Source organism: Marmota marmota, unplaced genomic scaffold, assembly GCF_001458135.2.
Source record: "Marmota marmota marmota unplaced genomic scaffold, marMar, whole genome shotgun sequence".
Taxonomy (NCBI): Eukaryota; Metazoa; Chordata; class Mammalia; order Rodentia; family Sciuridae; genus Marmota; species Marmota marmota.
The window spans coordinates 12844433-12861758 of NW_026000174.1; the positions used below are offsets into that span (position 1 = coordinate 12844433).

Genomic DNA, 17326 nt, shown 5'->3' on the forward strand with positions numbered 1-17326 from the left:
CAAATGCAACTGAGAGACAAGCAAGCAAACACACATGTGTAGATCCCAGAGATCCTCTCTTGACCCAGGCATTTCTGGCTAGGAGGAAGCATCTTCCACACCCTTCAAAATGGGGAGAAAATGTTCTCTCAGCCACTTGGCAACCCTCTAGGTTCAAGGATGGTCTTTTCTTTTAATCTACTGATCCTGCTTCCTTTAACCACTATCTCCTGACTATAGCTTGGCAACTGACTGCGTTCACAGACTGCCTGTATCAGAGTTCAGCATGGAGCCTGCTTTCTTTCACTCTAATATAACTAGTGTAGACAAGATTTTTGAACAGAGACTTGATACGTTTCCATGACAACATAAATTACCCATGAAAATCTGTAGGAAGATTTTAGGCCATTAAGGCTTTAAAGCTCTGCCTTCTTCCCTCTAAAAGCGCTTAAGAAATGTTGAAATTTTTATTGTGAAGAGGATAGGGAAAGAATTTGATTTCCCAAGGATTTAGATACATAATAAATAAATCTGGGGCTTTGGGGAAGAGAAATGAAATTTTTATGTGGTCCTAGTTGGCAGTAATCCATTATTCTAAGTCTCCACTTTTGTCAAGAAGTGATTTGTACCAATTAACACATGCAGCTATTCACAGCAGTAGAACTTGTTCCTTGTGTAATTCTATTTCGTTTTTCTTGTAAATGTCAGCCTTTTTCACATTAGAAATGAAAGAATGGCCTCCATTCTCTTCTTTCACGACTCTTTCTTTCCAAGACCAAACCTTCTCTCCTCCCTTCCTCCTCCTCTGGGACCTAGTTTCCTCAGTGATGGCTCTCTCTGCTGTCTTTGGTCTCTCCCTCTATAATTGCTCTTTCACTCTCTCCCCCTTGAGTCACTGCATGCAAATGTGCTTAAGTGGGACAAGTCTTTAAAAAGTGAACATCTGTTTATTATAGTGGATACTCAGTATTGAAGATTCCGTGAATCAGGCATTCGTTGAATGCTACTCTGTTCAAGTCTAACAGGAAATATGCTCAGTAGTAAGCCTGGTGTTGGAAGCTCCTGTCTAAATTTTGCCCACTCTGGGCATGAGAATATTGACTGCAAGTGGTCAGAAATATCATGATAGTTGGACCAGCATGTAATTGTCTATGTTTCTTTCCCCAGCTGTCAGCAAGGCTTGTGGAGGTAGAGGACTGCAGCCATGCCTGGAACACAGAGGATCTGCAATAATTTTTCTTGAATAAACAACTCTGTAATGAAAATCAAATGCATTTATTAAACAGTTATTCACCCCAAACTTGCAATTCTGGTATGAATATCCAGCCCCTCTTCAACTAAAGAGTTCTTTTACATACTTTCTCACTTAATCTCCACATGGATCTTGTACAGGGCTCATGTCAATCCTTCACAAATGGCCCAGCAGTTAGAGCTGGGTTAGAGCCACGTTTGTGTCTTTTGAGGAGCCACGTTTTTATCTCTTCTCTGGCCCAGGCTCAGGGCCTCCCCTCACCTTGTTAGTCTCCCTGCATCTCATTGAGCCTGGCACATGCTGTGTTCCAAGACACCGTGTTCTCCTGAGGCCTATGTCTCTGTTTCTGCACACGCCCTGGGCCCAAGGCAGTGCATCTTTGGTTTTCCGGCCCAGGAGGCTTTGCTACCTTCTAATGAAGGCTGCAGACTGTTCACCTTGGTTTTTTAGGACCAGAGCATGACCTCTCTCCATGAACTTGATGCCACAGCTCTCCTGAGTGCTTGAACTTCAGTGCTGGGCTCACACCATTGCTTTCTGCCTTGCTGAGGTAAAACAAGAGGATTTTAAACCCCTTTTGGGAAGAAAAATTTGGGATTGGGGTTTGCATTTGAATCTATTGCTGTATAACAAATTGCTTCAAAATTTAGCAACTTCTTACAATAAGTATTTATTATCCCATACAATTTCTGAAGTTCAGAGATCAGGAATGGCTTGTCAGGGTGGGTGGAGCTCAGGGTCTCTCATGAGATCACATGAAGGCTCGCCTGAGCCTAGTCCACTTCTAAGATTGCTCACTTCCATGGCTTTTGGCAGGAGGCCTCAGTCCCTCCCTACATGGACCTTTCACAGGGCTACTCGAGTGTCTTCATGACACACAGCTTGCTATCCCCTGAGAGAAGACAAGGACAAGCCTATAATGCCTTAAATGGCCCACTCTTAGAAGTTATGTGCCCCAATTCTGCCATATTCTGTTTGTTAGAGTGAGTCACCAACTCTAACCTCATCCAGGGGAGGACATCAAGATCTAAGGTAGGAGTGCCAAAGAGCTCAGGACATACTGTAGGAAGTGATGCCATGATATGCTTGTGTAGCAATTTTCCACTGTCCCCCTGGGGTGGCCCAGGGGCTTCCTGTTCAGACATTCAGAGGAGAGAGAAGCAGCATTCAGAAGGTCCAGAAGCAGCATCCCTGTCCTAGCATGGGGAGGATTACTTGGGAAAGAAAGAGTTGTGAAAGAACAGAACGGAGGCCAATCTTTCATTTCTAATTTGAAAAGCCCTAGCATTTACAATAAACAATGAACTAGAATTACACAAGGAGCAGGCTTTAGTGCCGTGAGTCAAGTGGAGGCCTTACCCTCAGCAACTGCAAGGAATGGAGGGAAAGAAGATGACTCAGGTGACCTTCTGGGAGCTAGAACATGGCAAGTGCCACAGATAGAAGCAGGCCAGAGAAGGATGCCTAATGCAGCCAGGGGGGGCTGATTTCAGCCCAGGGATTGGGGGAAACCCCTGGAGGGAAGAGCACAGGAGGCAGGTGGCATTGTGTTTCAGTAGTGGAGGTGTGGAGAAGAGAGCATGGCAGGTCCAGAAGCAGCATGAGTGACACTCAGTGGTAGGGAAGGGCAGCAGCATGCAGTGTTCTTTCCAGCAAAATGGATGACATGCAGCTACCACAAAGTGCTGGTGCGAGAATTAGGTAAGATGATGCATCTAGAACTCTGCCCAGCACCTGGCACACAGAAAATGCCCACTAAATGACTGACAGAGATAAAGAAGGCTGGAAGAGTAACATGGGGCCAACTCACAAAGCTCTGCATGCCATCCTGAGGAATCATAGCATGGGGGAACTAGAAGGAGCCAGAGCTTGCACCTCATCCTGGAGTATCACCACCTTTCCTAGCTGGCAACCTAATGCTGGGTTCACAAAATCTGACTATTTCAATAACTTAAGAAAATGATAAGGAAAGCACGCAAACACACAGAAATGCCTTTTCAAAATCCATGATGGCTCTCCTACTTTAAGGGTCCGGGGAAAGAAAGCCACTGGAATTCTTTATTCTTATATAGGGGACACACAAGGGGAGGGTTCGTGGAACATTTTATCCCCAAAAGGGCAAATGGGTAGGATTACAAAGGAACAAGTGAGTGTAACTCAACCTCAGCGGGGTAACAGGTACTCCTGGAGCCATGCCTTGATATCCAAGCTGGGGTAATGCCTAAGTTACTACGACCTGGCACTGCCATGCCAGACTGAAGGCAGTAATTGTTCAGAACCTGGTGCATCAGGACTTAAAGGCGGCTGCATCCAGGGCAGCTCCCGACACTGTAGGAACTGGAAGCTGCTGGAGGTCTGCGGGTGGGAGTGGCATGGGATTTACCCTGCAGCCTGTGCCAGGTGAATCAGAACTAAGGGGTGCTGGTGCTGTGATCCTGATGCCATGTCCAGGCAGAGGAGGTTCTGAGGCCCAGGAGAGGCAGGGGCAGAGGGCTGGACAGGAGAAGTTGAAGGTAGATATCTGTAGATACTTTTCAAAATGGCCTCTGCAGTAAGACACCAGAGTCCCTGAATATGACCAGCAGCTGTCCAAAACTTCTAATGGAGCAACCAAAAACACTTACCACCAAGTCTCTAGGAGATGGCTCAAGCCAGGCCTGGCTCTGCCATTCCTTGGTAAGGCTTGGGGGCTGGCCCAACCTATTCTCCGCAGATTTTCTCAGGACACATGAGCCATTGAGGAGTCTGCAGTGCTCATCCACTGGGGACCCTCCTCTGTCCCTGCAGGATCATGTAGGAAATAAATCAGGCATCAAGCCACAGACAGCAGGATCCAGCCGTGGATCTGTTGTGGAGGGGACAGTGGGCCTTTGGTCATGCAGTTAGAGACCAAAACATCCTAGTGGCTTCACACACCGTGATACAAGAAAGCTTGGCATGAGGAACATCTCTAGGATGCCAGCATTAGCAGCCTGCAGATATGGGGCCCTCCTGATATGCCTAGAGCCTCCCTGTGGTGTGCATCCAGACTGGCTGAAAGGAAGTTCTTTCTTGTGATTGTCGCAGAGAGTTAAGGTGGCCATGAGTCTAAAGGACCCTAAGACAAACCTGGGCTACATGTCTGCCTCCAGGTGTTGGATGGTGGAAGGGTCATAGGTTTCAGAGTGAGGCATTGGTATGCCACCAAAGAACAAGTGTCTGCCCCACAAAGAGCTCAGGAGGAGGTGACATTAGCTGAACAGAGAGGAAAGAAGACAATAGCTACTTCCATTCACTGCCCACTGAATGCCAAGCCTTTCAAACCTCTGAACATGTAAGAAAGCCTGCATGGCAGCCCGTGCCATGGGAAGAGGCCTGGCAGGACAGGCAGGAAGGGGGGCCCAGTCCAGCCCAGCTCTATCTCTCTGCAGTCTGATTCAGAAGGACCTCTCTTCATAGCCATGCAAGGGAGGTTGGACCCCAAAGTAGGATTCTGTTCTGGATTTTCTACTAAGTATCTTATCCTTTAAAAAGATGAAATGAATGGGGCTGGGGATGTGGCTCAAGCGGTAGCGCGCCCACCTGGCATGCGTGCGGCCCGGGTTCGATCCTCAGCACCACATACAAACAATGATGTTGTGTCCGCTGAAAACTAAAAAATAAAAAAAAAAATTTAAAAATTCAAAAAAAAAAAAAAAGATGAAATGAACTCATGAAAGAATTAAAGAATGACATGCAGTTGCATAGTAACCACAAAGTTAGCCGGTAGAGTCGATGAACCAGGAGCCAAGAGGGTGAGAATCTTTGGGTTGAGTAACCCAGGAAGGCTTCCTGGAAGAGGAGAACCCTGAGCTGGGCCTGAAAGAATCATTACAACGGGGGCTTCTGATAATAGGACACCATCCCTAGAGAAACAGTGCTGCCTTGCCCAGAAACCCTCAGTGGCTCCCCGGGCCTTCCACCTACATCCACACAAGGCATTCCAGGCCCTCACCTGGTCACCTTGAGGAAGACCCCTTCCCCCCCACATCCTGAGCAGCCTCCCATCTGTTTGCTCTCTGAACTTGCCATGCAGACCCAGACTGGTGCGCGAACCCCCCACGTCTACTCCTTCACATTTACCTTCAGTGCTCTTCTCTCCGGTCTTCGTCGCCCTTCAGAATTAAGCATTCTTCTTCCTCTCTCCTTCTGAGCTCTGCTCCATTTGCTTCCTTCTGCCTTTTTTAGGATCACACATGGACAGGTCCTGACTCACTAAGTGATAGACGCCAACCGCGGCTTACTCATCCCTGTGGGACACGTGCCACGCCCATGACTGGTGTTTGGCAAATGCCAAATGAATGGATGAATGAATAAATGAATGATGGGGTATAAATGTGGTTATATAGGCAAAGGGGGCTGTGGTGCAAGGGACACGAACTCTCGGCAAGAGGCACTAGGCATAACTCACCTGTGAGTGGGGTCCACATGGTCTTGGTCAAGACTCTCAGGGCTGGAGGAGCTCAGGAGTCACCTTGCCCAGCCTGTGTCATCCCACCCTCCATAGCAATGTGGACAGCAGGCTAGGCACTGAACAAGCACCTTTGCTGCAGACAGGTGAGCACGGTTGTTCTAGCATACTCCCAACATGCAATGGGAGCGTGTGGGCTGTAGAGTTGACCAACCTGCCTTCACATCCAGCTCTGCTATTTACCAGCTGTGTGGCCTTAGGCAAGCAACTTAACCTCTCTGAGACTTGTTTTATCTCTTTTATTAAGGGGTTTAAGACTAGTTCCTCTTCAAAACTGTAAGAATTACAGAGAATATCAAAACCAAAACCCTTCCGTTTATAAAAGATAATAAGAAATAGTAACTTTATTTAATTGTTTACTTTAGGTACCAGGGATTGAATTCTACCATTGAGCCACATCCCCAGCCCTATTTTGTATTTTATTTAGAGATAAGGTCTCACTGAGTTGCTTAGTGCCTCACTTTTGCTGATACTGGCTTTGAACTTGCCATCCTCCTGCCCCAGCCTCCTGAGTTCTGGGATTACAGGTGTGCGCCACTGCACCCAGCCTAATTTTATTTTTTTAATTTATTTTTTAGTCGTATATGGACACAATGCCTTTATTTATTTTTATGTGGTGCTGAGGATCGAACTCACACATGCTAGGCAAGTGCTTTACACTGAGCCACAGCCCCAGCCCCCTAACTTTATTTTTATGACATATGATTAGTTGTTGCATGTGGCTGGAGGAGGTTTTAAGGAGAATTTGAAGAAAGTTCTAAGAAATGGAGTTTGGGCTTAAACCTAACAGTCTGTCATAACTACAGTGGACCTATCATGGGATGCATTAACAAGGTCTCATCTGATGTACCAAATTTGTTCAAGATCAGGGTCACTACTCCCCTCCCCCACCCCCTCCATGGGTGGGGTCCACGTCCCATGGATGATGTTCACAAGTGAGACACTTGCCAGCTCACCCACTGCAGAGATGCATGGAGCGGCAGAGGCCGGCCAGTGGGAGATGACCCAGAAATGTGCTGAGGGACAGTGCATACCTATCTCAGTCCTAGTTCTGGAAGCAGGTAGGGGTAGAAGCATAGAATCTGGGTTTCTGCCATCATCTACTGAGAATAGGTTGGGACTGGTTTGGCACAGGCAGTGCCAACTCTTAGGGGCTTATCTAATGGAAAGGGCTTCAGCTTTAAAGGGTGGGAAGACCTGAGCTTTGGTAGGTAACTATGGCTCGTGCTCTGCATTCCTGGGGGCCAGCCCCAGGCCTGTGTGTAGAGCCACCGGGTTCCTAAGTCTAATCATGACAGCCAACTGAACCTGAAGAAGGTGGAGAGAGAGGAGGAGAGGTGAGGAAAGGACCAAAAGAAGCCCTGATGCCTGACGAGGTGGGTGCTGTTGACAGAATCAGGAGGGTCTCAATTCCCATCCCATGCTCCTCCCAGTTGCCCATCTTGGTGAGTGGCATACCCCCAAGCCAAAGTTCTTGCACCTCCCCAGATTCATCCAGGCCCCGCACTTCCCACGGTTCATGCCCAGTTGCCATCTCAACTCAGTGTCCTTCTTCGGTCCCCTCTGCCACTTCCTGGTTCAGGCCCACACATCCCTCCTGACTTCCACACGGCCCCCAGCTGGGTCCCACTTCTACTCTCTCCCACAGTCCACCACGCACACCACTGCCAAAGTGCTCTTCCAAAATTGGATCTGGCCATACTCACCCTTGGCTGGGACTCATTGGCAACTTCATGTTACAAGGCAGACCCTCCCCTTAGCATGGCCAGCGGGACCTCCATGCTGACTAGGCTCCTTGCTCTTCCACGCCAAATGGGAACCCAGCCACCCACACTGCCCACAGGCTCCCGTGCTACTCAGGAGCCTCTGGAAATGCTGCTCGATCTGTCTGGAACCCACCTTTTGGCCAACCCCCTGCCAGCCACTCTAACTCTGCTCCAGAAAGCTCCCCCTGACTCCCAGGCTGGGGTGGGAGCTCCATGCTCCTCACTCCCTCCTCCTTCATTGCTTTCAGGGTCTTTCCCTGGAGCAACCTCAAGTCCCTCTGCCTCCCACACCTGATGCCCAGGGACTGTTCTGGCCTGTTTAGGCTCCACAGCTCTCAACCTCCTGAAAGGGAGAGCGCAAGCACTCTGGAAATATTTTGTGAATGAGTGGGCAAAGATGAGCAGCGAGGGAACCCTGAAGAAGACAAGTCAGCGAGGAAGACCAGACGGTTGGGATTTAGGGACACTGAGTCGGAGGTGTTGGTTGGGCATCTAGGTGGTGGCCCAGGCTGCACTGGAAACTTAGAGGTAGCGGCCCCTCTCTTCACATAGGAGCCAGTCCTAGAGATATCCAGAGAGCAGGAGGTCAAACCACCAGCTAGAGGCTTAGTGTTGCCAAACTGGTTTTAATAGCTGAGAGCATTAGAGTTAGAAGGACATTCTGGGACGTGGCTAGCCTAATTCTTTTATTTTACAAATGAGAAAACAATGTTCAGTGTGGGAGAGGCCTGGGAGAGGCTTTTCTCTCCTGCAGACCAAAGTCTTTCTGTGGCCCCCTTTCTCTGCACCCTCGAGAAGGAAGTCAGTGAGGGTGAAGGGGCCCTTGGAAGAACCCAACTCTGCAGATTCTTGCACTAGCTACTCCTTATTCATGGCCCCCAAAGGAAGCAGACCCCATCAAGGCCTCAGGGCCCAGAGCTTTGCAGTAAATGGCATACACTTACAGGGAGGACCTCGTCCACCTTCACGGGCAGCTCTGTTTTCAACACTGTTGGCCATCTCTTCTCCAGCCCTAGGACAGATCAGAAAGGCAGAGAGGGATTGCTGTAAACAGGAAAGCTGACAGGCCAACAGACCAACCAGCAGCGGTTCACACCAGAGCACACGGAGTCTCTCCTAGATTCACACCCAGACACAAGTCTTAGCTGTGATACCCCATGACGTTCAGTGCATGCAGCTTCTTTAAGACTTATAAACACTGAGCCATTTCACAAAATTTTCATCTAAGTTGATTCGGTTGTTTCGGTTCTGGCACTGCTGTTTAAAGGGAGGACCCTTAAGATTCTACAGAACAGCTAGGCACAGTGGTGCACATGGGAGGAGCATGGGATGGGAATTGAGACCCTCCTGATTCTGTCAACAGCACCCACCTCGTCAGGCATCAGGGCTTCTTTTGGTCCTTTCCTCATCTCTCCTCCTCTCTCTCCACCTTCTTCAGGTTCAGTTGGCTGACATGATTAGACTTAGGAACCCGGTGGCTCTACACACAGGCCTGGGGCTGGCCCCCAGGAATGTCGAGCACCAGCCATAGTTACCTACCAAAGCTCAGGTCTCCCAGTGGCTTGGGAGGCTGAGGCAGGAGGACTGCAAATTCAAAGTCAGCTTCAGCAACTTAATGAGGCCTTCAGCAACTCAGTGAGACACTGTCTCAAAATAAAAAATAAATAGGGCTGGGGGTGTGGTTCAGTTGGTTAAATGACCCTGGGTTCAATCCTTTGTTAAAAAAATTTAAAAAGGGGGACTAGGAATGTAGCTCAGTTGGTAAAATGCTTGTCTTGCATGCACAAGGGCCTGGGTTCGATCCCTAGCACCAAAAAACCACCCAAAACGAAAAAATTTAAAAAGGAATCTATAGAACAAAAGTTCTTCATTGTGAGAAAGGGGGAAGGAATTTGGCATTCATTGGTAGGCTACATTAGAGCTGGTAGTAAGCCTAATACATTGTCTCATTTCACAACTCTAGATTTGCACATAGCAGCATCCAATATCTGTTGAACTGAATGACTGCCTGGGCTGGGTGTTTTCAGCCTCATTTCAGAGACTGGGAAATGAGGTCTGAAGACTTGAATTGCCTGTCTGCAGTATGGAACTAGGAGGGAGCTCAAGCACTTTCCCTAAAGCACTACTGCTATTGCTACAACCTGGGTCCACTTGGCAAGAAAGACAACTGTCACTTGCCATGATCAAAGAATAGCATTAACTCTCCAGCCACACTCAGTGCCACAAGCAATAATTGAGAGCTTGCTATGTGCAGCCTGAGTCAGGAGCCCTGCTTCCAATGTTTTTTATCACTTATGTTTTCTTTAACCAACAGGAATGAATTCAGAGCATGGACAGACATCAAGCCTGTGAAACCAATAAAAGCCAAGCCTCAGTACAAGCCCCCAGATGACAAGATGGCTCATGAGACCAGCTACAGCGCCCAGTTCAAGGGGGAGGCCAATAAGCCAACAGCAGCTGACAATAAGGTCATGGATCGCAGAAGAATACGCAGCCTCTATAGCGAACCTTTCAAGGAACCCCCAAAGGTGAGACAGATCTTGTGGGGAACCCTTCAGCACAGCCTGGACTGGAAAGGTGAACTGAGCAGAGCTTGGGAGTGGGCACCGCAGACACTGGCCGGCCCTAAGGGCTCCTTTCCTTTTTAGCACACTGAGACCCACAGGCATCTTCAACAGGAACCTTTGTTAAATTCAAAGGAAATGTTAGCTGTGGGGCCTGTGATCCCAGCTATTATTGAGAGGCTGAGGTTGGGAGGGTCATAAGTTCAAGGTTGATTGGACAACTTAGTGAGATCCTGTCTCAAAATCTTAGGAATAAATGAAAAGGGCTGGGGATGTAGCTCAGTGATAGAGCTCTTGCCTAGCAAGTATGAGGCCTTGGATTGCATTCCCAGCACTGCAAAAAATAAAATAAAATAAGGAGATGTTAGAAAGAACCATTACCTGAGATTAAAAACAACAACAACAACAAAAAAAAAAAAACCACCTTAAAGGTGGGCAGAATTCCAGAGAACTAGCTTCTGCATTTGAGAGATTCAGAAAAAAAGTAGCAGGAAATCTCACCTGAGCTGTAAATCCCTTCATCTAAAAATAGCTGTGCTTCTGCCCCTGCAGGGCCCTTCCCCCCACCCCATTCCATTCCAGCCCCTTCTTTTCCTCCCAGGTGTGCACACAGCCACCCTCTCATTCTTTCCTTGATAACACGCCATCCACCAGCAGGGTTCACTGTCACAGCACACCTGTCACATCAGCTGCAAGATACACTCTCAGTCATTAGTTCCTAAACAGTTTGTGAAAGTGTATTCGGGAGTTTTCTTACAACACTACCCTACCTGATTTGTATCTCAATGTGAATTCATACTCGGGGGAAGGAGGTTGGAGATGGAGCTTGCAAGTGGGAATCGCACATGCCAAGCAGCCTTATTCTGTGATGTCAGACCATATGGAATTGGGTACACATCATCTCTCCTGCATACGACAGCAGAAAACATCTGACAACCTAAATACCTTTAGAACCCAAACCGTCTTTTCTCTGCTTTTGTCCTAAAGTCTAGTACTCATGTGGAGTTTCCTAAGTGGCCAGGACCATTTTATAAGTAAAGGAATTACCCAACTCAGTTTGCCTGAAACATTTCAGGAAACCTCTCCATTCCAGACAAAACAGGATGACTGCTTACCTTCTTGGCAGATCAAGGGTGACTGAAAATCATAGGAACTCAGCAAGTCGATGTCTCACCCACAGATGCAGTGGGACCCAAGACATGGGGTTGGCATTGAACAAAAGAAGATTCCAGTGGAGGAAGGAGGAAAGATAGGGGAAATTAAATCTAGAAATCAATGGGCCCGAGTAGCATATCGACCCATCATGCTCAGTGGCTCCAGAGTTCTCTGAGAAAGAGGAGGCTGTGTCCTCAGAACAAGGGGGAAGAGTTAGGAGAGGGATCCCAGGGAGAGTGGATTGGGCTTGGAGCAGCTGCTCTGGGAGAAATTGTCGAGGTGGCCCATCAGAGATGTGGCTGGCCGTGCAGCCCCAATGGCCTGGTAAGGCTGGACACATCCCAGCTCAAAGGATCTCAGTAAGAACACTTCTCCATGTGCGTTCCCATCTCAGAAACAGGGGAAGGCCAGCTACTCCCAGCAATAAGCCACTGGGATCCTAGCATCTGACATCAGCCAAAGTTCATCTTGCACGAGTAGCTGTCCATCATGGTGGGCTGAAGCTCTGCTCCTCATGCCTCTTCAGCCTAGGCCTGGGGTGATGGAGCACCCCGCTCTGGGCAGAGGCGCAGAGAGCATTGGAAGCACAGGCTGACTCTCAAGTCCTGGCTGGAGGTGACCCACGTCCCTTCTCACATTTCAAGGACTACAGGAAATCATCTGCCTGTGCCTGAGTTGAACAAGGTGATGAGGTATAATATTCCCACAGGGAGGGACAGCAGATGCAGCATAACAGTGACCTGCCTGCCATCTGGGGAGGGGGCCACCTAGGGAGGGGATAGTGAGTCCATGCAGCCAGAGAGAGTGCTGCCATAGAGACTAACCAGGGAGTTCAGACAGAGAAACCAAAAGGCCAGTGTCACTGGAAGTCCTTCCTCCACTGTGCTTCCCGTGTCAGACTTGCTCCCCGTTTTCCTTTGATTAATACTGTAATGTCTTCTTCTCTCTGAATCCTCTCTCCCACTCCCTCCCTTTGTGTTTCTGTATTTGCGGTCCGTCTGTCTCTCCATACAGGTGGAGAAACCTAGTGTTCAGAGTTCCAAACCAAAAAAGACCTCAGCGAGCCATAAGCCCCCGAGGAAGGCCAAAGACAAGCAGGTGGCGTCGGGCCAGGCTGCCAAGAAAAAGAGCACGGAGAGTCCCAGTGCCACCAAGCCCGACGACAAGGAACAAAGCAAAGAGATGAACAATAAACTGGCTGAGGCTAAAGAGTAAATGTCACTGCACTTTCCTTTTATTCTTCTCTCTCTCTCTCTCTCTTTTTTTTTTTTAACCAACAAACAAAAAGGCCACAAAATTAATTAGAGACTTCCCCTCTGCCTTGGTCCTGAGTGTTCCAGGAACTCTTTGGTTTTGTTCTTTTAGTGGAGGAGCCCTGGTTCACACACAGGGCCACGCCTCCTCCTGAGGGTGGCCTGCGTCACCCTCGGGACCCTGGGACACCAGGAAGCCTTGTGCACTGGCCGTGCCTCCCCCTGGGGACCATACTCAGCCAGCTCCAAGCCCACCTCCTGGTGGGGCTTGGAAATGTCTGCTGTAGGGTCTCTTCCTCCTGCTCCTCCCAAGCTCTGTGTCAACTGGTTGATTTTGAACTTTAGATGAAGTTTCTTTTCCAAAGTTTAGAGGGTGATCATGTGCTATAGAAGCTCAGCTTATGCTTCATGATTGACAACATTTGTGGAAATGTTAGAAACAAAACGAAGGAAAAAACAACCTTGGCCTTAATGTCAATGGAATGGAGTTGTCTGTTAACTTTAATCTTCTAGAATCTTCTGTTAGAAGTGTGTGCCTGTGTTTTGTTTCCTACTGGTGGGCTTTAAATTGTACACCAAGTGATAGATAGGCTCCTGGTGATGGAGACCAGGCCAGCGGTGGTAAAGGGTGGGTGTTGTAGGTGTTGTAGGTGTCATAGGAAGGTCACAGCTGTGGGAGGCTGCCTTCCCATTTGTCCTCGGCAGGCTGCCAGCGTTGCAGAGTGACAGGTCGAGGGCGACTAAGGATGAGGGGTTGAGGTGGAGGGAGAGAGGACTTAGTGCGTGCTTTCAGTTCCTGAGATGCCGCAGCGGCAGGCGTGGCGGTGCTGACCCTCCCTCACTGAAGGGTCTCGCTCTGCTCCACAGAGGCCAGCGGTGCCAGTGCTGAACTTCAGGTCGGGTGTTTCTGTGACACAGCCGCAGGCTAGGAGAGGACCCTGTGAAATATCTGGCAGGTCTTTTTGACCTCACTGATGGAAATTTTAAAAAGCAGCTCTCAATGTATTCTGTGATGCGTGTCTATGTGGCCAAAGCCCCGGGGGAGGTGAGTGCCACCATAGCTGTGCTAGAGTTGTGTTGTAGGAATTAGGGAGTCATTGTGAAAGATCCCCAGTGCTTATGAGGGAACCCCAAGTGTCTACCAGAAAGAATATATTTGCAAATGTGAGGTGTGGATTGCTCCTGTCCTAGAAGGCCATCTTCCCCAGCATTCTGAATGGCTGGGCTGTGGCCAACAGGCAGCCTCTGCCTGGGTGCCTTCTTTTTGTCTTGGAGGAGAAGAGTGGAGGTCTCCCAGCTCCATACCTCAGAAGCCCCTCCGGGTCCTCCCAGGTTAGAAGCAGCAGAGCTCCTGGGCTCTCTTATTCTCACTGCCCAGGCAGCAAAGTGTCTGTGTTCTATTTTGTTTGTTGCGGGGCTGGTTGAGAAGGTCTTTGCAAACTAATACAGCATGTGCTACGCAGGCCTGGTTTTAATAAAACAGGAAAACCAGAAAGAAGAGTCTGTTCAGGCCACTGCCACCTTCCTTTCCCTCAGGGCGTGGCCTGTGAAGGAGAAGTGCCGAAGGCAGGAAATGCTGGTGAGTCCCAGCGCTTATGAATCACAAATTTTAAATGCCTATCCGGAAGTGACTGGCATAGATCTCAGTACTGTTTCCGGCAACTTGTTAGCTAATCATAAAACTTACCAGGGAACTCTAACAACTTGATCTAACTGTATCCAGAGAATTTGCAGATTGGTCATTCTCTTAAGATTTCAGCATTAGCCAGACACGTGGATGCTAGCTACAGCTTGGATTTCTCCACGGAGCATTTTGCAGATCCAGTGAACCAGAGTTTACGATGCACAGGGGATCATTCAGGGGTCACTCACATATCGAATGCCTTGTGTCAGCACTGTGCTAGACTCGGTAGGCAGTATAAATAAATCTGTCTCCACAGCAGCACAGCCAGAAGAATGCACCTGATGGTCCCCTATGTATAGTGGCTGAGCCAAGTTGGTGTTGCCCAAGTCAGGGTTTGCTTCAAGGGCCTCACAGGCTTTTGCAACCATTTTGTAGCCCCAGGGACTGCAACTCCTACCCTGCCCTGCCCAAGGCTTTAGATGACAGTATAATCTCCTTTTCAACCTGTCAGTGCCCCCTTCTTTGTCACACACCCACCTGAGAAAACTCTGTGGTTCACTTTGACTCTTGAATGTGTCACTTTCCTGGCAAGAAATTTCCTTTGATTTCTACTGTTTACAAATAAAACTCAGCCAGTCTCGTTCTATATCCTGAACGTACTGAACGAAACTGATCTTGGTTCCTCAAGCAGTGTTTGGTGTTGCCTTTCTGGAGGTGACCGAGCTTCCAATGCCTGTCCTGCTCATTTGCATACATTTCTCTGTGGTTGCTGCTCCTACCCCCAGCAAGAGGGCTGGGACAGAGACTTGGCCCTTGTCTGCTTGGCCCGCCTGCAGAAATCCCCGCAGAGCTGTGCGCTGGCTTCCCCAGCTCTGTCTTCTCTGCCCAGGATCCCGACCAGCCCATATAGCTGTGCCTCACTGAGGCAGACAGGAAGTGTCTAATTGCGATTTTGTGGCCTGGGTTTTGTTGCATACCACAGATTGTCTATGTAACGTGTAGCGCACACCTCTCTTGGTGCTATTTCATTCCCGCTGTTAGTAAGAGAATGACAAAAATATTCATGTATAGCCAATTGATTGTGACGTGCTTGTGGTCTGTGCTTGCTCAGAAAACAGACAACCGAACAGTTTTTCCAATTATAAATAAATGCTAAAGACGAACACCACTTTCTTGATCTTATTTCCTTGGTGAGGCCCAGCTGAGTAGGTGAAGGAAGCAACCTTTGGCATTTGAGCCCCTCTCCACGAGCTGTGCCCTGCAGTTGTCCTGGGCGACTCCATAATGCAGCTTGACTCTTTTAGATTGCCTCAGATACTAATTGCAAGCAGTCAGACTAAGTGTTGGGAAAGGCGAAGATGGACCGGGAGACGCACTGGCCTAAAAGGTAGCGTAATGTTTTGATCCCCTGTCTCCGGATGAGTGACCCCTGCGCCCCCCCCAGCCTTGCTGTGCTGGGAGGCTGGGCTCCGACTGCAGCCCTCCCTGTGAGGAACCAGGAGCAATGCTGGTTCTGGCCTTTCTCCTTGCAAGGGATGGCAGGCTTGTCTTCACTTGCTCATTTAATCTATGGTCATTCTAGAGGGTTCACCTCCAGGGGCTGGCTTTCCATTTGGGCACGGGGACTGCAGTCGCGTACGCCTATCATGGGGGTGCCGAAAAGCCACCACAGAGGCCCAAAAGAGGTCACGACAGATCAGGTAGTTGGGAGCTCAGATGAAGGACAGCTTTCTTCCTCTGGGGGTTGGGAGTCGTGGAAGGCTTTGTGGCAGAGGGCGCCTCGGAGGGTGGTGGGATATGGGGGTGCAGGGGGTGCAGAGTATGCAGGTGAGCAGGTCTGGGGATAGGAAGGTGGGTGGGGGACCAGGGGAGAAACTCAGTGCTAGGGCCAAGTTTTCTCACTTTGTTATCCTTCTGGTAAAGTGGGAGACAAAAGACTTCATTCTCTTCATTTTCAACATGTATTGATTGGATACCTTGTGTGTGCCAGGCACCGTGCTGGGCACTAGGGAAGCAGGATGACTGAGACTCTGCCTCTGATCACAGTGGGGCATGAAGGAGGAATCCGTTCTAGCTGGTTCTGTGGATCAGGAAGGACTTCAGCGGATGGGTAGGTGTTGACCAGGTGAACAGAGCCGGGGGTGGCCGAGGCATGCCAGGCAGAGGGGTCTCTACGAGCAAAGGTGTGGAGGGGTCACACCCCCCTGGGGGGAAGCTCAGGTTCGGTTGGGATGGGAGTAGTTCATTTGGGAGGAAAAGGGCAAAGGCTGGAGAGTGGCAGAGTTCAGTGGCGGAAAGGCCTGGTGCCATGAGACAGTGGCTGCTGACTGGGATCTCCATTTCACCCTCCCAGGTGGCGCCCACACCCCGCATGCTCCACCGCCATGCTTATCCCCCCTCCCCCTGCATTGGCAACTGCCACAGGTCCTCTCCGGCTCTAGGCTAGGAGCCCTAGGGTGGGACTTTTATTCTATTGCTGGCCCTGATTTCTAAGGCTTTTTTTTTGGGGGGGGGGGGTGGAGAGGCAGTGGTAAAAATCAATCAAGGGTAATAATTCTTAAAAACCCATTATATATTTGTTTTCCAGATGATTAGAAAAATTCCATTCACCTGTCCACTTCTGTATGATGCAGAAAACACAAAAACGGTTCAATACATGAAACAAATACATACTAGTCAGATCTCTTTAGATCAGTTAATGGGGAAAGACAAAGTAGGGATTGAGAGAGATGGTAAGGAGACAGGAGAGAAGCAGAGAGGTAGGAAGAGAGGCAGAAAAAAAGACACAGAAACACACACAAATAAGATACCGAGAAGAACCTGAAGAATAAGAGAAGGGAGATACACTCAGAACCCTGGGAGGGCAAGACCTGGGCACCAGGGAAGGCAGGAGGCGGAGGTCTGGCCGGCTTCCCTGGGTTGCCTGGTGAGCAGGGCTCCACCTCACACCTGCAGTGCCCCCCCCCACTCCCCACCCCACCCTGTGCTCCCGCAGCTGCCCGGAGCTCAACCTGCTACTCAAGTTGCCTTCCTACAGCAGAAAACAAGCAACTGAAACCAGCAGTCTTGTTTTTGTTTTTTTATATTTTTAGTTGTAGATGGACACAATACCTATATGTTATTTATTTATTTTTATGTGGTGCTGAGGCTGGAACCCAGCATCTCACATGTGCCAAGCAAGCGCTCTACCACTGAGCCACAGCCCCAGCCTCCGTCTAGCTTTTTTTTTTTTTTTTTAGGGGGA

General features: G+C 49.2%; 1 protein-coding gene and 1 long non-coding RNA gene across 2 annotated transcripts in view; both read left to right on the plus strand.

The window, feature by feature from the left end:
• Positions 1–1279, plus strand: part of LOC125612015 — a 29037-nt gene extending 27758 nt beyond the window's left edge. The window contains exon 2 of the long non-coding RNA XR_007342265.1: positions 1147–1279. This is a non-coding gene — a long non-coding RNA (uncharacterized LOC125612015). The remainder of the gene's footprint in view (positions 1–1146) is intronic.
• Positions 1–17326, plus strand: part of Map6 (microtubule associated protein 6) — a 72239-nt gene that overhangs the window by 40432 nt on the left and 14481 nt on the right. The window contains 2 exon segments of the mRNA XM_048787881.1: positions 9801–10014; positions 12220–12416. Of these exon segments, the coding sequence (XP_048643838.1) occupies positions 9801–10014; positions 12220–12416 (411 nt within the window).